The 21,230-nt window shown below is 37.1% G+C and overlaps 1 protein-coding gene across 2 annotated transcripts in view; it reads right to left on the reverse strand.

The window, feature by feature from the left end:
• The window catches only part of wwtr1 (WW domain containing transcription regulator 1), a 68,012-nt gene that overhangs the window by 19,982 nt on the left and 26,800 nt on the right, over positions 1–21,230 (reverse strand). For both annotated transcript variants that reach the window (XM_067416316.1, XM_067416315.1), the window contains exon 2: positions 6,917–7,056. In XM_067416316.1, the coding sequence (XP_067272417.1) occupies positions 6,917–7,056 (140 nt within the window). The remainder of the gene's footprint in view (positions 1–6,916; positions 7,057–21,230) is intronic.

Consider the following 21,230-nt stretch of genomic DNA (forward strand, 5'->3'; position numbering starts at 1 on the left):
GAACTTAGACGTGAACTTATGACTTGCGTTACAACCAAACGGTAGCGATTGGTTATGGCAGATCCAGAGTGAAACTCAATTCCAATGTTCCCCAACTTTATAGGGCAAACTGATAAAACATAATGAGCACAGGTTATTTCAATTTTTTCTTTTAGGGGCTAGAGGAACATGCATGTCTCATGCTTCAGTCAACCAGCTAAAACTTCACAGATAATTGCACCAAAAAAAAACTGATCAGACTGTCTGTGGTTGGTCACTGGCAAAATAATATCCTTAGTACCATTGAAAATGTTTAATGTCATCACTTACTCACCCTCATATCGTTCCAAATCTGTACGACTGTCTTATTTTTAACCATACAATGACCGTCAGTTAGGTCCAGTGTTGTTTTGGTCAAAATTGACTGTTTTCAATTAAAACAGTTTGACATTTGAATGGGATTCATAAAGGTATAGAAAGACATGAGGCTGTGATGATGATTGTCCCTGGAAATGGTCCATCAATTATTATTAAGTTTGTAAAATGATCACTTATCAGGCCAACAGACAATAATGACAATCAACATGTATTAGCATGTAGCGCAAATCATGTGGATCATTTCACTCTCAGCAGACATGTCAACAAAACAGCACATGCTAGTCATCACAAGAGCAACACCCTCATGCCATTTCATCACACTGTGGGTTTAGATTAGTGGCAGTGTAAGAAACAGGGATCAAAATATCAGGAATGAGACTCTGGGATTGGAGCGGGATGGCAGGATGTGGAAAAATGTAATAATCAGGTCAAGCTACTGGGCTGATTGGACTCTGGGAACTCTAGAAGGAAATACTTACCCACCCACGGGTCCAGCCATGAGGTGCTTTGGGTTTTGTGGTCAATGAAGTATGTTTCTCCCTGAGGGGTGACGGCCTGCTCCCAACCCTCGGGCAACTGTCCTGTTCAGCAACAGTACAACAGCTAGAGATCAGCCGGCAGCCTGACCCACAATCCATGATGATGACCACAGAAGAGTGCTTCATTTAGGGCGCTTAAATGTGCAAAGATTGTATCTTTAGGGGATCAACAGCTTGTCACTGGAGCAGAATATTTAAAGGAACACACTTGTACCTTATGTACTTCTAAAAGGAACATCGTAGTATCTTAAGGGTAGCTAATACTCGTAAACACCTCTAGGTAAATAAATTGATCTTTGAAGGGGACTGACTGTTTTCTGACAATGGTTTGAGTCCCTAACAACTAGTTATCCCTAAAATGTTTTTCCTTTTCAAAGCTCACATAGCAGTATCCAGTATTATAAAATATAATACAGAATGTAGTGTTAATTTTGTTAACAAAAATATGACGAAAAATGTTTGTTGATGACCCGACTAAGACGAAATTACATCTTGATAACTGTGACTATATCAACGTGCAATATCCTTAAAGCTACACTGGTAACTTTTTTAGTTTATTCTTAGCTAAAAAGATTTCTAAAATGACAAAATCGTTCGGATTATAATTAAGCAATCAGGATTATTAATACAGCATGAGGAAAACGTGAAAAGTTGATGATGCTCAGACATTTAGTCAACTAAAACTTGACTAAACAAAAACACAACTAAATATGATAAAAACTAAAAAGTATACTTGACACAGGACTAAGACTGAGACTAAAGTAATAAATAGATGAGTAATGAAATAGAGTACTTCGTAAGACCCCATTAAATCCAAATGAGTAAAATAAAATCCATGGATGTAAAAACAAACCATTTTAAGGCAAGTGCAAGTTTTTTAAAATTATGAATTCATAAATGTCTAGGTTTTTGGTGGCACAACTATCCTTGCTTTGTTATAAAAAAAGTCAATAATCTGGTATTTTTAAGAGACCTCTCTATGATATTATGTAATGCATCAAAAAAAATTTCATTCAGAAATTTAAGATGCATACTCAATTAACTGTATGAATGAACTGCATTTTAATGTACGTTTAAATCCATTAAAAAATATAATTGACCCAGACCACACATTCATACTAGGTGTTAATTTTCCGTTTAAGAGGTAAAAACAGCAGTCGCAGCTGCTTGTAAAACTCTGAGTGTGATGCAATAAGTCTATTGTTGTCTAATGCAAGGAGAAAAAGATGTGGACAAAACTGTTCTACTAAGAAAGGAAAACGAGATACTGGGAAAAACGGGACCCTAGGCCGTGCATTAGAGTGTCAATTACCCATAATCCCTGAGTTTTGGTTAGGTTCACACACAACAGGTGAGGGCTCGAGCTGGTCTAAACTAAGAATACAGTAAATCTGTAGCCCCTTAAGATCCCAGAGACTGAAATAAGCCAGGGATAGAGGACGAACAAGGCATTATGGGATTGTAGGGGCCAGGCCTGAGTTACGGCTTTCTATTGTGCATTCTCTGAACTTGCTCCTAGTACTAGGCGAGCCAAAATGGATGACACGGCCATGTCAAACAAAACCTGACCTAGGGCTGGGTGATAAAACGATAGACACGTAATCAATATCAATAAAAAATGTTTGCGATAAAACGTTCGATTATAAGTTGCGAAGCAAGTTTGGTTGCATGAACAAAGGCTATGAACAAAGGCAACGTAGGGAGTGACAGGCTAATAGCCAATCATGTAGCAGTATCAAGTTTGGAGATCAACCTGAAAATGAGAGCCAGAGAGAGAGAGAGTAAAAGGAAAACAAGTCAGCTCGCCAGGATGGCAATTTTTTTTTGGATTTTATAAGTCTGACCGTAGTCAGACCAACATTGTCAGCAAATTATGCAAGGCCGCCATCCCCACCAAGACTGGCAATACCACAAACTAGTTTAACCACCTTAAGCCGTTTGTTTATACATTTGCTGAAAGCATCTTTCTTTGAAATGACATGGAGAGGTAACGTTGCTCTGCATCATTCAGTGCTTTGTGACAAAGCATCTAAACGGTACAAAGAAATAACGCAGGCACTGCACCTTAATGTTAAGAGATTATTATTAAGTGTTAATTAGACTTATGTTTGCATTTTAATTATTTGAGTGTTTTCCATGGTTGTGTTGACATTTCTGCCTTTATAACTGAGGGGATTATAATCAGAGCAAGGTTAAGTTTAAAATGAAGATTTTTAAACTTTTTCCCCGGGTCCTTTTTTTAAATAGATCATAAAAAATATCAATAAATATTGATATGAGACACTTTTTACAGTTTACAGCCACAGTTTTTACAGTTTACAGCCACATCATCGCCCAGCCCAAACCTGACCTGTTGAGTCATCTGGAGATCGTGCGACACAAAAATTAATGGTTGAGTTTACAGAAAATCAGGGAGGGAAAACAGCCGTTTGAACGAGTGTAGCAGGTTGGCTTTTACACACACACACACACACACACACACACACACACACACACACACACACACACACACACACACACACACACACACACACACACACACACACACACACACACACACACACACACACACACACACACACACACACACACACACACACACACACACACACACACACACACACACACACACACACACACACACACACAGGTCTATGTGGTTTACAGGGACTCACCCTAGGCGTAATGTTTTTTATACTGTACAAACCATTTTTTCTATCCCCTTACACTGCCCCTGCCCCTAAACCTTCCCATCACAGGAAACTTTCTGCATTTTTACTTTCTCAGAAAAACATAATTTAGTATGTTTTTAAGGCCATTTGAATTATGAGGACTTTTGATATGTCCTCATAAACCACATTTATAGTGTAATACCAATCTAATACCCATGTAGTTATACATATTTGTGTCTTCATAAACCACATTAACAGGCTCACACTCACACTCACACTCACACTCACACTCACACTCACACTCACACTCACACTCACACTCACACTCACACTCACACTCACACTCTGAGCAGCTTTATTCACATCAAGTGAATAAGATGTCATCATCTCCTCACACTCATGATGTGTGCTAGAGTCACACTGGAAACTTTTTGATAATTTTATTACAACACACTGGACATGTTCTTTTGGGAGGTCAATTTTGATAAAATATCTTTTCTTCCTGTGTCTGCAAACTTCATAGCATGTAACTCTATATGCTGAGATAGTCGGCGTGTACTGTATAGTGCTGGAAGGAATCTTCCTCCCTCCAAACTTTCTGGTCTCGTTCTTATCCCCCCAACCCCCCTTTGCTGGAATCTGTTCCTCGGCTGCCAACAAAGCAGAGGCACACCTTTTTTTCCATTTCATCACAAATCAGGATTTGGGAAGAAAAAAAAAAGCAAACAAAGAAAGCACATTTGGAAGTAATTTACCATACTGACAGAGCCTGCATCACGGGGCAGAGCAAACAACACGCTAACACGATACAAAACGCCTCACGAACAGTATGACAGACTATCTCAGCTTTAAAAGCCTGTCGGCTGGGGGACTTTCTTCATTAAATCAGCATTTGAGCCCTCAGAAGGAGCCAGCTACACATTCAGAGCCTCGGATAAACAGACAGACTGCTGTGTGTGCCATTATACAGAAATGAGAAAGTGTGCTCGTGTCATAAACACACTTAAAGTAAGAAATTGCTGGATGAAACTTGTTTTATTTGTTTGGGACCTAGCCTAAAGAACAGACTAGATTTGTATACTTTTTAAGTAAATCTGGTGAGGGTACATCAGATACTGTGGTGCATTGTGGGATTTAATGAGTGCACTTAATTATGTCCACTATGGTTTCAAACACTACAAATCAAGGCTGTAACCATATCTTGGACATTGGGGGGCAAAAGTGCAAATGGGGGTGGTGTGTTATATATGATGTTACTTTGTAAACCAATCAGCAGTTCGCATCGCACTGGTTCCCTCGAGAAAAACCCAATAGTTTTTTCAAAGGCTTGGATTAAAACAAGCTCTGTGATCAACATAAGTTTATGATACTTACATGTTTTGTCCATCAAGATTATCATCACGGATGAACACAACTTTAATGAATTTTGAAGCATAAATGCAGTCGCCAGAAGTAAAAAGCTAAAGGTAGGCTATAAACAAACTACACCACGGTCACAACTTCAACGTCAACATCAATAATCTGCAAGCAACTCTTTAATTTTTTATCTCAAAACTTTTTCACAGAACATTCCAGTTAGACTAGTTTATAAGAGCACAATTATGATCTTAATAAGGTTTAAAAAAAGGAATTAAATGCATTAAAGCGGACTTAAATGCCATTTCATCTCCCCGACAGCCTCTGTAGTCCCATTAGACCCTTGCTCTTTTTCAAGACACGTAACAATTAAATAAAAAAAATAATAATGATTGGGGTAAAAATGTATTTTATGTCGTAGAATAAAATGTGTCATGAGCTTGTGTTCACCACAGACCTTCCAGCCATTTAACCATTCTAAAAACCCATTGTCTTCGGGACGAGGTAACCTTAAGCGCTAAAATGCTAACGGTGCTTTGGTCTACAAAGTGATGTCATACCTGCACCACTCTGATGGGTTATTGGTCTTATATACAGTAATTAAAATGTTAAAAGGTAATAAAGAAAAATTAAGAACAGAAAAAATTCCAGTCTATTGTTGTTATAAAGATTTTTTTTTTTTTTTTTTAACAATCTTCAAATGATATTTTATTTTAAAATATGCACACATCCACTCTTGTTCGTACGTCTATATGTCAAAAATGCAAAACAATCTTCAAATTCAGTTATGGATTACATGAATCACGTAAATGAATGCATATTTTTAATTCAAAATGGTGAAACATTTTTTTAGTAGTTTGCATCACATTACTGTTGGTCACTGATCATTTCTATCATAAACAGTATTCAAATAATAATTGCTTGATTACTTATTAAATGTTTTACATCTTACAACACACTTTTTCACTGCCAAAACTAAAGCGATGTGTTTGATTTTGCACTTGCCTTCTGTGAACAGTAAGCCTCCTTTGATTTGATTGGCCATATCGATCATTAAGATTTGTCGAGTGCTGTAAGACTTGCGAAGGCAAACCAGCCTAAAAATTGAACACTTTGTCACCCTAATACTAAACAATGCAGTTCGTAATGGAGTGCAGCAGAGCAGTATCAACAATAACAAAATATTGTGTGGGACAACTTGTCCATTTAAAAAAAAAATATATATATATATTTTTTGTAGGGGGACTTTTTACGGCCCTGCTACAAATATCCTTCCCTAAAATACTGTACTATAAAAAGGTGTATGGGGGCGATTATGGACAGCTTTTGACTACGTGATTTAATGGCTGATATGTGGTGTAATTCATGTATGTAGCACTTGGATTAAACTGCTGGATTCATATGGATTCATTTTACAGCGCCAATATGACCTTTTTGGTTACCTGGACTTTCAGTGGAGGAACAGCAACCTCTAGAGATTCATGCATTTGGATCTTAGATGAACCATAGTCTTATGGGTTTAGAGCAACATGAGGAGGATTAAAAGATGACAATTATTATTGGGTTAATTATTATTAAAGCAAACCCTTTAAGACTTCTCTAACCCTAATTATGAGCATAATAATTGAGATGCTTGCTTTAGCACACTCCTCTAAAATAAAAATAAAAAATTGTAATATATATATATATATATATATATATATATATATATATATATATATATATATATATATATATATATATATATATATATATATATATATATATATATATATAATATAATATATACACATTCACAAGCATGCTAGAAGATCTAAACTCCACGAAGTTCATCCCTGATTCCACATCAGAGTTGTGATATTAGATGTGTTTGCATTGAGATGAACACCTTTAGTTCCTACCCAGCTGATTGAAAACAGTTCAAGAAAACCTGTGTGTGTTCATGATTAATGGGGAATGTGGACTGCTGGGATGGACGGCTTAAACACTCACCAAGGTTGGGTTGAGAGAGGGCCATGGAGCGCTGCTGTATGTTGCCGTTGTTGGAGGCTTGATTGGGCAGACCCATCTGGGTCACCGAGGGTGTCATGTTCTTCCTGGGGTCGTGCCATGTGGTGATCTTCTCAATGTGACTGCACAAGAAACACAGCAAATGCTCACATTAAACACACTACTTCAGAAGGGCATTCACACTGTTCGGAAGGTCAAGCATATCAGTACTATTCTAGGAACACATTGGTGATTTTGCATGTTGATGATCCTTCAATCAACTCCAAAACCCATTTAGAGTCCAACTATCCTTCAAAGGAAATGTTTAGATTTATTGCCTGTATCTAACTACAGTGGTGTCAATGTTGGGGAAGCTCATCAGAGCCTCTAAAAGGACGTGATTATGGGGTTAAAAAATGAGATGGAGGAAATGCCAATGCTTTGCCATTCTCTCACATACGTTTTGTGTCCCCAAAAATGTTGTGCTCACAAAATGGTTCCTAACATATCATATTACTCCAAATCATTTTATTGCTGTTTTGTGGTACAACACAGATTGTTACATGGCAATTGGTACATAATGACAACATGGTAAACAATAAGATGCTAACCTACAATATTACAAAAAAGGCTAAATGTTGGTGAATGGAGCTTGCCTGTGCTAACCTTGACACACTGCTAGATTCTAATATGTTCTGACAACCTGAACTCATGAGAAAACATAACGTGAGCGTTGCCATTTTTGTATGAATTTTGTATGAACAATAATATAAAAAAAAAAAAAAACATAGCAATGAGATCGTACATTCGTAATAATTCACCAAATCATAAAATAGTAATTCCTAACAGTGATAGTAAAATGTAATATTTTAAATTAGATTGTGGCTGGATCTGACCTCACCCCCATAACATCATTCACTTTCCCTAAAAAATATTGTGCTCACAAATTTTGAGTTCTTTGTGAGCAAACACAAAGTATCTTAGGGGAATGCAAAGGTTTTGCCAACTTGAAAATTTTAATTTTAATTTAATCGGGGGAACGCACAATTTTTGAATACAGTAACAGGTGTACTGTGTTTTCCTCGCCACTCCTCCAAACTGCAGCTACATGAAATTCTGGCTTCTCTGCATTTTTTTCTTGCAAGGCCATAAGCGCCAGCCAGGCGGTTGCTGAATGACAATATCTGTGTCCCTAAGTCAGTAAACCAGTTCAGCGTTTCTTTCATTATCGGGTGGGCTTTATTGTCTAGTTCAGGGGTGCTCAAACCTGCTCCAGAAGATCTGATCTCAAACTTGCCTGACATTTTCAACCTTGATGAGCAGGTTCAGGTGTGTTTCGTTAGAATCGGAAATGAGCTCTGCAGGAATGTAGATCTGCAGGACACAGTAAATGAAGGAAATTCAAGTCTTGCTTTGGTTAGGCTCCAAAAATGGGTTACAATGAGACATTTTTTAGTTGATCTCCTGCAAAGCTAAAGAGGTGGTCACACTGTTTTTCTCCATTGACTACACCTACACCATCCCATTTGAAGAAGTTTGTATTCAGCTTCGTATTAAAGTTCAAGTTTGCTGAAATAAGACCTGCGAATTCAAATGATGTGACCAATAGAAGATTGCTACACTACACTATGAACACTTAGCTTTGGATTTATTATTTGTTATTTATGAGCGTTTTGTCATATCAAGTCAATTGCATTGTACAATTGTATAAATGCAACGCAGCAGAAATTCTGCCCTTATTTCAACCTAGGAAGATTTAAGCAACAAATTTGAAAAGGATTTGAATAGGACTACAATGTCAAATATAATATATTTATTTCATAATTCTTAAGGTGCGGTCATATTAGCAAATGTTTTGTGAAATTTTCAACAAAGGTCAATTTTCCATTGTCAGTAGGACATTAACACTTGCCAACCATTCCAGGTGTTTTTTAGCTTTCGCATGTACTAGTCACTCCCACTAGCTGCATTAGCAGGTTGAATTTAATTGTAGTCTTCTCAAAAGACATCTGTTATAATCACGTTGTGCATAATCCAGTTACACGATTCTGTTGAGCTAATGAACACAATGTCTAATAATCAGAGGCGTTCAGATTTGTCATCGCTGAAATGCTGGAGTTTTGTTCAGAGCACGCTCTCACTAAAATGTGCACTCACATAAACAACATAGCAGAAATGTGGCATATGTGCGTTGTACGCAGAAGATTCATTAATCATACAGTGATTGACTGTTTTTGTTCTATTTCAGCAGCGGAAATAGTTTCAAACAAAGCTCACAGGCTTTGTTGTCTTGACATTGGATGTTCAATATTCACGAATTTAGGGACTGCCTCTAAAGTTACATACACCATTGCTATACACGTTTCTAATTGTAATAGCATTAGAAGAAAATGATGCAGTCATAAAACCAACTGTAAAGTGTTCATTTAGGTGTCGGCTATGATGCACACCTTTTGGATCTTTTATATTTAATCAAATAAACTGTCAAATCACATGAAAAGATGAATATGTATTTCACTAGCGCTCATATATAGGGTCATACACAAAATATGCTAGATTTAAATGTCTCATAGAACACTGTTGCTTGAGAATAAATTATATTATATAAGCAAGTATGAAAAAAAAGTTAGTGTTTGTTAGTGTTTCATTGTCTAGATTAGGGAGCTTTACACACAACCTTATCAGGGCTGAATAGACCTATTTGATTACTTGTCATGTTATACATTTGGGTGTGTAGACTTGATTTGGGTGTGTACAGTGGTCATTTACAAATAGCCAACAACAAAATTGTGGCCAGTGAAAATGCTGAATGGCTAGTAACTTTGGAAAACCACTAGCCACAGTGGCTGGTGAGCAAAAAAGTTCATGTCAAGCCCTGGAAGTGATGTATGAAGCAAAGCTCACAGAGAAGTCACTTTCAAACCAAGCAGCTTTCTGGTGGTCTGCATAACGGATGTGCATGTCCAACATGTCCCACAAAAGTTTTTTGGCTCTCGTGTGAATCTCCAGACTGAAATGACTGGATTTCACCCACAAAATGTTGACCAGATCTGCTGAAACCGCTGAGAATGATGGAAAATGTTTCTTCATGCAACAGTTTTTTTGACATGCTTAATTGCCTAAAAAAACAAAAACAAAACAACTCACTTGTACCTTGAATAAGACTAAGGATTAATATAAAAACCCAGGCCTAAAATGTCCATAGATTCTCGCTGCAATTTACATCAACAATCATTGGAGTTCTCATTTCAACGTGAGAGCAGCAAAAGGTTTCTCTTTTCACGTTAGTGACACAAAGACATTTCCCCCTCATTTACATATGCCTTGGTTGGTTACATTCTTTACAGTTTTAAACTAAAATATGCCTCATCAACTCCACCTGCTCGCTTGTACACAAACTGGACCAAACATGGCAGTTTGCGGGCAAATGAGTCACAAAATACACAAAAGCCTCAATCAGAGAGTGACTCACTCAAACTATTCATGCTCCGCTGGGAAGATTATCTACTTCCTGCTGATCTCAGGCCTGCACAGTGGCAGAACAGGAAGCCATGTGTCCATGTGCTGTTCTGACCTCCCGTTTCTTGTTTTGGGAATGTTTCAGATTACATATGAATATGTGAGGATTAGGGGAATTTTTTAGTCTTGACGAGATTATTTTAAATTGCAAAGTTTCTTCCTTAAAAATCCTTCCCCTATTGTGTCTCTTTAATTACCTGTTTGTCATTTGTTTTAAATGTTAAATTTCAGATTTTAGAATTGAAGTATAATATTAGCTCAGCATTTAAAGGGGTGTTGAATTGAGAAATCAACTTTCCCTTGAGCTTTTGAGATATGATATATATATATATATATATATATATATATATATATATATATATATATATATATATATATATATATATATATATATATATATATATATATATATTAGGGGTGTAACGGTTCACATAATTCACGGTTCGGTTCGATACGATACACTGGTGTCACGGTTCGGTTCGGTACGGTTCGGTATGTTTTAGATACAGCAAAAAGAAAAAATTGGCAGATAAATTACCTTTTTTATTTTTTTTTTATTAAAACTAACAAAGTATGATTTTTTTTTTTACATTGAACAATGATGGAGCTATACTTTACCCATCTTCTGTGTAGTTACAGGAATAAGACATTAGCTCTTTACATTAGCGTGTGCGGTGCGCGTTGCAGGAGCCCCACACCCTGCTATAGTGCTTCCACATATGCTGCGTTTGCAGTCCGCAACTGATCCGCTGTTGCATACCACAAACACAGCATTGATTCATTATTTTTTATTTAAAATCCAAAAGTTTCTACTGAACATGCCTCGTCAGAATTCCAATTCTCTTTGTTTACTCTTTAATAGAAGTCAGGTTACGTAGCCTACTACATTTAAACAACATTTTATTAAATTCATTTATTCATATTTATATACTTTAGATTTAGCTCACACAAGTGGCAAAACATTTAAACACAGGTTATAGCCTAAATCACAAACATTTTAAATTAGAAACTTACAATAGTCTATTCAAAAACAGCCGACTCTCGTCTTTTCTTTCGTTTTTACACCCTTTTAAAAGAAATCCTGCAGGTCAAAAAGAACTTTGCTTTTCACCTCCAAGAGTGCTCTCCATTATGGTACATTTTTTTTTACCTAAATGCCAGGTAAGGTGTCGTTTTGTTGCTTTACTTGAGAGAAAAAAAGCCATGTGTTGACTTTGAAACAAGAGTATATTTTACATTATATGCATCTGTGGTGAAATGACTAGATTTTCGCGTCAGTACATGTTTATTTTAATGCGAACAATGTTCTATCACTTTAATGCAGCAGCGCAGCAAAAAATAGACTCGGTACGAAAACGATCCGTGCACTGCTGCAGACGCAACGCTCCTGGAACGAACAGACGGACCGCATCCGCGTGCAGTGTGAAAGCTGTCATCCGTTAACATGGGTACGGGAAAAAACGCCACGCACACGCACTGCAGACGGAGTTTGTGTGAAACGGGCGTTAGGTCTCGTATCCGCGGCTATAAATGGACCACTCGCCGCGGTGATGTCTTTTGCCATTTGAATAAGTTGGAAATGTCTGTCTAAATGCTGCGGGGATAGTTTGTGGGATAGTTTGAGGCTGTTTCTTCTTTTTGTCGTCTTGTTGTCGGCGTAAATGAGTTGATTGACATGACATGAATTATTCCCGCTGCTGTACCATCAGCAAATGCGACATACCGTTGTTTTTTTAATCCATCACTCTTGCCAACACCATCATAGCTTACAAAGAATCCAAAGTTCACCCAAACACCAGACCTGTTGGTTATTGGAGGATCTTCTATTTCTGGTTTGTTAAACGCAATTGCCATTTTGCCACGAGCATTCAGCGCGTAGCCTACTGAGTAAGCGAGCACCTGACTGAGCAGCCTAAAACATATGTGGTGTTTTTTTTTTTCTTTCACTTCGGCGGTGTCAGGGGCATTGGCTGTTATGTCGTTTTGGTTATTGGGCTACCTTGTTGAACGCATATTATTATATTTCACACACTTTTTTAATTTTCCAAATCTAATTAATTAGTCCAAGAACCGTTCGGTACATGATGCGTACCGCGTACCGAACCGAAAGCCTCGTACCGAACGGTTCAATACGAATACGCGTATCGTTACACCCCTAATATATATATATATATATATATATATATATATATATATATATATATATATATATATATATATATAAGGTCATGGTAATTTAGGATTATCCTGTACTGTATTTCAGAGCTGAAAACTTCCTTGTTAGTCAAAGAAAAGCTTTCATAGACATCAGGCCCAGAAAACAATCCTGTTCGCATCTTGACATCATCGACTGATGAAACACTGCCTCTAAAATGTCTTTTTTATATTTGAATAGTAGTCCCGGGGCTGTGTGTTTTCCAGACGGGCAACCAAAACATATGCCCGTAGGCAGCAATAATATTTTCTTGATCTGGGCGCGCATGTGTGTGTGTTAACACTTATATCCACAGATCTTGCGGGCCATGTAATACAGAAATAATATTCCAATCAATCGCGGGTGGATGAGAAATAAATCATTGTGTTTGCTTGCTAAAGACGTTTATGAGCCCTGTGGTTGAGAGAATCATTCTGGTTGCCGCTTTCAAAACAACCCCTCCCTCATGTGAACTGAACTGAGAAGGGGAGCTAAAGCTCATTAAATATGCAAATCTTCTCCAATCCTAGCCATGGGCGTTTAGTTCCAAGTCTCCATTTCGGCACGCCCATCAAAACTCAGCGTTTTGGAGAGAGCCTCAAACCAGTGTAGAAAATAGCCTATTACTTATTAGTTATGATGTTTTTGAATGTAAAAATCACACAAACGTCATTAGTTGACCTCAGACAACAGTATCAAAAATCACCTTTAAATAGTATTTATTAAACCACCTGACTATACGTTTCTGAAGATGTGGTTTAAGGGACTCCAGCTGCGTGATATATCTAAACAGTGGTGTTAATTAACAGGGCTAGGATGCTAACAGGCTGTGCGGTTTAGATTTATGAAGGTCTGATGGGTCTCTCTGGCTGGAGAAAGAAGGAACGGGCCCTCGGGGGTCTTCGGGTTCTGGGTGGGGCAGCTGTCCTGCACCTGTGGGTTGGGCCCCTCAAATGTGAGGCCCATCTTCCCACACGCTAAAGCCAAAACGTGGAGCAGCTGTTTAGCAGCTTATTGTTAAAGCAAACAATAATGTACTTACAACTGGTAAATCGCACCAGAAGTTTCCCCTTTCTCTTGTTTTGTAGAGTTTTATAGGACTAGTGTCATGGCAAAAAAAGCAGCAATAAGAGATAAAAGCTCTCAACCAAGCTGAGACTTTAAATAATACGAAGGCTGCATGTTATAACACAGCGCTATTGTGTGTTCTGAAGGCACACGGTTTACAGAAGTTTGCAATCAGCAAATACTGCGCAATACATACCAAGCCTTTCTAGGTGTTTATGTTGTAATATGCTGTAGACGGTTGTGAGAGTGTATATTTTATCTCCCTCATGTTTTAGAATTAGCAGCCGGCAATAGAGAAGCATAGACATTTCCAAATAAGAGATCCCGTCATGTTTATAATTAAAAGTCACACATTATCCATAAATGTTTTTATCGATTATTATTGGTATTTTGGTTGGAATTGAATTGCTGTTTTATAATGTATTTGGCATTTAATTCAACATAAACACTTAGCCATTAAAAATAAGCCCTCTGGTACACCCATCACAGGAAGGAAAGACTAAAACATTATTAACATCTAGGGCTTTGCTTTACTGATCTGCACTTAGAGCATGTCTGAATCCACTTTTGCTAGTTTAGGCTCATGGTCCGAAAGGATTGTACCTTGTTTCTTAATGAGTCATGGGTGTGTTTTGGGCAACTGTTTTTAAACCGTTCCCTTTAAAAAAAAAACTGTTGCGCTCGCACCATTAGCAGATTCACTATTTACATGAAGGAAAAATAATTTTATTATTAATATTTAAACGTGTGCTGCTGTGTGTCCCTGTGTGTGTGTGATAAGCAGAGTGTGTGTGTGTTGTGCACCCGCCTATAGGCGCATATTACAACAGCGCCCTTTAAATAACACAAAAATACTGCGCTATTGAATTTAGACCAGGTTTGTGTTGGTAAATGGCGCACCCGCATTGTGGCGGGTGTATGATAGGGCCTATAATATTCATTGTACAGATTGTACTAGTATTGCCACAATAATCTATTTTTTTTACAGTCATTACAATCGTGTTGTCTGTTTTTTCTACAGTTCTTTTGTTTCTTCCTTTGTACATAAACAAAATAATATAAATTAAAATCTATTACCTAGAAATATCACAACCCGGACTAGACCCCCAAATAGTACTTTTCCCTACTCAGTAAGGTTGAAAGGCAGGGTTTATAGTTTTCCAGAAATTAGTTTCTGAGCTGGTTTGGAAAAATAAAGCAGGGATTAGGAGGCACAGGGAGAGCTGACGCTCGGGTCTCGCGCGGCCATGTTTGTGTATGAGCCGCATGCTGCTTGCAGAGGAAGCACACACACACACACATCTCAAAGAAACAATGGCTCGGTAGTGGATTAGAGGTGACGCACAGGCTGAAACAACACTGACACACTCACAGTAGCCAGATGGACACAACACCTCCAAGCTGAGCGTCCCGCTCTTCCTGTTAACGTGCTAGCTGTGGAAAATAACAGACACACACACACACACACACTCCTGTATAGTTCTTCCAGTGCTTGTCATGGGCCAAATTCATGTCAACAAACGTGCTTAGACTGCAGCAGTGATTGAATCTCTCTCGGTGGAGATTTAAACTCATGACCATATCTAAAGAGGGGCGATCCAGCACACTTCTGGGATTATTTTCAGGAGGCTTTAAGACGCGGTGTAATTGTCCGGTGCAATGAGCACATGTCTGCGATGGGGTTTAGGCAGAGCACCTGGGAGGCCACAAATAGCCTCAATTCATTCATTATATAAATTATATATTTTATATTTTTTATAACATTGCCATTTTAATATTTGACATAACATTTGAAATATTAAGTACATTCTTTAAAATCATTTTAGAAATATTTATATCTTTGCATTTAGTGGAGCAGAGAATAATTCAGCAGCAGGAAATAATACAACAGTTTACTTAAAACATCCCAGTAAATCTAAATTAACATTTATCAATAATCCTTTGAAATTAAAAGAAAAGGGAGTACAAATATCAATGACTCATGTTGAACCACAAATTTTGTCCAATCAGATGCTCTCTGAAAAGAGAATGTCCCTCCCTAGTGGACCACCTGCGACTGACTGGAAACTGTCTGCGACGTAACTAAAGCCAATTAATTATTAAAAGAAAAACTAGGATGGTCTGTTTGATATGTCCCACCCCAACTTCCTGTTTGAAAAGATAACAAACGCTACCCAGATCCACCTCGTCTGATCTTCTAATTATAGAGCAGGCAGTGGCAGAGCACCTTTCACCCGCATGTGTGTTCGGCGTCCAGCAAGAAAACTCTAGGAATGTGAGTCTGTCTGTAGCCATAGTGATTTCAACACACTCCAGACGGAGCTGGCACACACACACACACACACACACACACACACACACACACACACACACACACACACACACACACACACACACACACACACACACACGTTGGATATCTAGGATCATCTATAAGATTTGAATCCACCTAACTTGTACGTCAATAATTTTGTCAAATATGTTTTTTTTGTGTGATTATTCTGCATATAAATATGCTTATACTGTTCTATAGTTAAATTTTATATGGGAAATATTATTACAATTGAAAATAACAGTTTTCTATGTTAATACTACACCGCTGTTCAGAAGTTTTTGATAATCTTTAATGTTTTTAGAAGTCTTTTATTTATATTTATTTGATAAAAAATACAAAAGAACAACAGTAATATTGTGAAATATTATTAAAATGTAAAAAAAAAAAAAAAACTGGGAAAAAAGAAGAAGCTTATTTTGCACATTTTTTTTACACAATTGTTCTCAACATTGTTAATAAATATTTCTTGATCATCAAATCATCATATCATAGAGTGATTTATGAAGGATCATGTGACACTAAAGACTGGAGTTGCGATGCTGAAAATGTAGCTTTGATCAGAGAAATAAATTACAGGTTTAATTGAATCCAAATAGAAAACAGTTATTTTACATGTGAATAATATTTCACAATATTACAGTTTTTTTTAAATTTATGTTATAAAATAAATGCAGCCTTGGTGAGCAGAAGAGAGTTCTTCTAAAAACAAAAAATCTTACCGATCAAAAACTTTTGAATGGCAGTGTGGTTTTTAAAATGTAATCTGTCTTTGATTTAGCTGAATTGTCGATATCATTACTTTGTTAATTTATTTTTTATCGATTTTGAGTTGAAATATGACTTTATTTCTATGCTCCATTTTAGACATTCAACTAGCTGTAAGCAACTTTGCAAGTACATGTTAACTCTCATTGGACTTTTAGGTTAGTTTTCAGGTTAGCAGAATAAGTTGACATGTAGTTGCAACCTTACTTAGAGTTATTATAACTTCTAAAGCGGACCATCGAGAGAAAAAACAAGAAGTCACTTTTTACTGATTGTTTGAACTTTTTGTGCAAACTGGATTCAAGGATCAAGAGTTTCTCTTTTCCACAAAACCCTTGAAAGTATCTCAAAGGTCATTTCATCCAAACGGTCGTAATATAACAGGGTGGACGGTGTTTGCGCCTGGGCTATGGGCAGTGACTGGGCAGTGACATCCTCCCCATTCAAAAGTGTCCCGTCCGCAGGGTGACAGCAGCCCAGCATGGCTCTGGGACCCTCTCCACCCAGCTGTGCTAATTGAAAACAGGAACAAAAGAAAAAGATCCACTTTCCCAATTACTCTGAGCTCGGGTTACTGGGGAATTCCTGCACATCCAGCACAAAGGCGACTCCTCCTCAGAAGAGAAAAGAAATCGGTGACGGAGGGCCTGTCCAAAAGACGGATAGCCAGAGGTCAGATTTAGATGGCGGGGACTGTTGAAGGACACCAGCTGGATATGGTGGAATCAGAAGTATTCAATTGAATGTGAAAATGTGAGGGAGGGGCGCGCAGGAAGGGGAATGCGCTACTAATTATAGTCATCCAGATTACGGCCGGCAGCGTGCAGAATAAAGCTGAGCTCTGACATCTTCTGTGGGCAAGTTGTGGCTTGTGTTTGCAGGCCTGGTCAGCAGTGAGGACAGTGTGACGTCAAACAGCCACGAGCAGCTCAACTACAGTCAACAAGCTACTCGTAAAATAAGTTTCTACACTACAAACTAATAAAAGCTGATGATTATTATATGCAGAAAAAAAATAGTTATTTACTGCAAGCTTTACTTTGCAATCTAAGCAGTACTTATCGATTTACACATTTATTACATGCTGCATGGACATTAAATATAATTTGGTCTTCCACACTTTATTTTAAGGTGTCCTTGTTACAGAGTATTATTACTTACCTACATGTTAGGCTTGCTAGGATAGTCGGTGTTGCCGGAGTTACACCAGTAACATCACTTGCACACTGTGGCACCGCCGTTTAGATTTTTTTTATTGTAATACACACTGAAAAAAATGCTTTTCTTACTTAGTATTTTTGTCTTGTTTCTAGTCCAAACATCTAAAAATTCTTAAAACAGGAAGTATTTACTAGACAAGCAAAAGTAATTGTCTTGTTTTGGGAAAAAATAACTAAAAAATAAGAGAGTTTTTGCTTAAAATAAGATAAATAATCTGACAATGGGGTAAGCAAAATAATCTTAATTCAAACAGAAATTAAGATTACTTTGCTAACCCCACTGGCAGATTATTTATCTTATTTTAAGCAAAAACTCTCTTAATTTTAAATTAATTTATTCCCAAAACAAGACAATAATTTTTTACTTGTCTAGTAAATGTTTCTTAATTTAAAAATGTTTAAATATTTTGTCTAGAAACAAGACAAATACTAAGTAAGAAAAGCTTTTTTTTGCAGTGCAATTATTTAGTTCAGTTAGAGAATAGACACTACAATTAAAAAATGAATGAGTCTGCTTAACAAAGCATGATCTGAACGAGAGTCACAGCACAAACGCAGCAGGAGTCAGATCTCATTCATCACGAGTGCGAAGAGCTGAGAGATGATCGCAGAAGATTTGGTTTCAAAATGAAATGTAAAAGAGCCTATTTAAGTGATTTTGTCACTGTACTGTGATGTTGTTTTTCATTAAGAATAATAGGCTAATGAACCCCTAATTCAAGCGACCCACCCCCGAATTGGAGCCAATTCAAAACCGAAACTAAAATGTACACGGCCGCACAGAGCATTTACACATTTTCGGCCTGCAGTTGTATATTTAATAAGATTAGGGGGGGAAAGTCCCTTTATAAAAGGTAAAAATATCACAAATATGCAGATTTAAATATGCCAAAGCTGATTGAACACTTGTGAGAATATTGCTTGAGAATAAATTATATTTACAATAAATAAATAAATAAAAACATTTTTATAACCGATTATAACAGATTAACATGTTAATATATAACATTTTAAGACTAGGTGATTTCCTAGGCAGATAATGACTTGGGACTATATTATGGGAAAGCACTGGTGAAGCACTGCTACTTTTTTAAATATCTGTACCTCACATTAAACTATGGAAAAGCTGCAGAAAACTTGGAATATAGTACATGAAATATATATAGTACATGCTGCTTGTTAATGTTTTTGTGCCTTTTGTGGGGCTTACAATACAAGAATATTATATGCTATAATGTATACTTGGATCGATCTCCTCTGATCGATACCTGATCCGGCAAAAATGGCAGCATCGGAGACAATACCCAATCTAAGTATCGGATCGGAGCATCCCTATGTGTAACACTGCATTTGAAATAAAGTCTTACCAAAATTTACAATTGGCCTGGCGACTGGCCAAACAGAATCACGTTTTCCAGACAGCAATATAAAAATAATAATATAATTAATAGAGAATTATTAAAAATAGGGCAATTGAATATATTTGTGAGGGGTCAATATCTTTATAAATATTTTCAGATATTATTTATTTTTTACAAATTAAGAAGTATTTATTTGCCAAAACATTGTGAGGGTATTAGCAACAAATCTCGATGCCTATTATTCACTGCAAAACAGAATAAAAATACATTTTGTAATCATACATTTTAATCGCTCTGAACTTGAAATATTTAAGTAAGCTAATTCATACATTTAACTTAAAAATATGTAATCTCAAATTTTCTAGTTGTGGAAACTTGACTAGCTTTTAACTAGCGAATTCAATGAATGCCACCTTGCTAATTGGTAACACAATGCTGTGGTAGCGGTAGCACTAGCATAGTACTTGCTGCTGAATAAGAACATGCAATATAATACATTTAACATAAATCTGTTCTTAAACTAAGTTCATGCCATCATAAAACTGCAACATAAAAGAAACTCGTCTAAACTAGCATAACAAAACATTAAAAACTACTAAATATTACACTTAACATTAATCTTGCACCAAAAACGTAATATAACAGTTAATGTTAGCATTTACTCTCCCTTTCGAGTGTCATGGCAAAGCATGCTGGGAAATAGAAATCCCAGCCCAGTTTCAGTTAAATTTAAGTTTGTCTAAATTAAAAGAAATAAGTTCATAAACCTCAAAAGAATGAATCAGTTCAGATTACTTTAAACGTGACAGCCCTTTTTTTGTTGTTGTTGTTTGAAAATGCCAAAAAGCCAACCTTGATTAGTGGTGTGAGTTTAGGGTGGGACGATCTGACAGCGGGTGGGAGGAGCACTTAAAGGGAGAGTTCATCCAAAAAACAAAATGATTGCATGATTTACTCACCCTCAAGTATATGACTGTCTTCTTTCAGACGAATACAATCAGAGTTACATTTAAAAAAAAACCCTGGCTAATCCAAGATTTATAATGGCAGTGAATGGCAGTCCAAAATTTTAAGCCCAAAAAAGTGTTCTCTCATTTCTGGATGAACTATCCCTTTAAGAAACCGATTTACAAACAGTCACTGTTTTTGCAAATCGATTAAGTGATGATAGCGGCGCAAAATAACAATTTTATGTTAGCAGCCATAAGATGTTGTTATTTACAACTCTAACACTAGAAACACTTTTTAAAAATAGGACTCAAACATCAAAGTCTCAAGCGCTAACATGACCATTGGATCGAAAGGCAAGAGACAGTCCCAATAAATAGTTGCCGTGTTTGCGTGGAAACAGACTCCAAAAATACTTATTCAGCAAGTGGAAAACTGAAGCAGTCCCGCATCAGATCTTCCTCAGCTGTTGTGAAGGACTTTGGGCGGCTCGTCGTGTTACTGGTTCGGACAACTGGCCTGTGAGTGTGGGAGTGAAGGGCCGAGCAGCTGCTATTGGGTGGGCTAACTTTAGACCTGGCAGGGATTTATTGGGTCTGTTCAGTCACTCAAACGTTTACTAGCCAGAAACAGACAGCCAAAGTACCAAGTTAACCTATATAAAACAATAGTGTGTTCTCTGCATACACTGTGGTCATGGTTGTGCAAGAACTACACCTCAAACTGAGGGTCTGAGTACAGAGATCATGACAGTAAGCCCGTGAGTCATGACTACTGCCTTTCCCATCAGAGACAAAGCAAAGCCTCATGGGAAGATTGGGAGTTGCTTGACCCTTCGCCCAATAAGAGGTTTGTCATTGTTCAGCTATAGAACAAGAGTTAAACGCCTGTTAAAAGAGTTAAATAC

The sequence above is a fragment of the Pseudorasbora parva genome, chromosome 14 (assembly GCF_024679245.1).
Source record: "Pseudorasbora parva isolate DD20220531a chromosome 14, ASM2467924v1, whole genome shotgun sequence".
NCBI classification, from domain to species: Eukaryota; Metazoa; Chordata; class Actinopteri; order Cypriniformes; family Gobionidae; genus Pseudorasbora; species Pseudorasbora parva.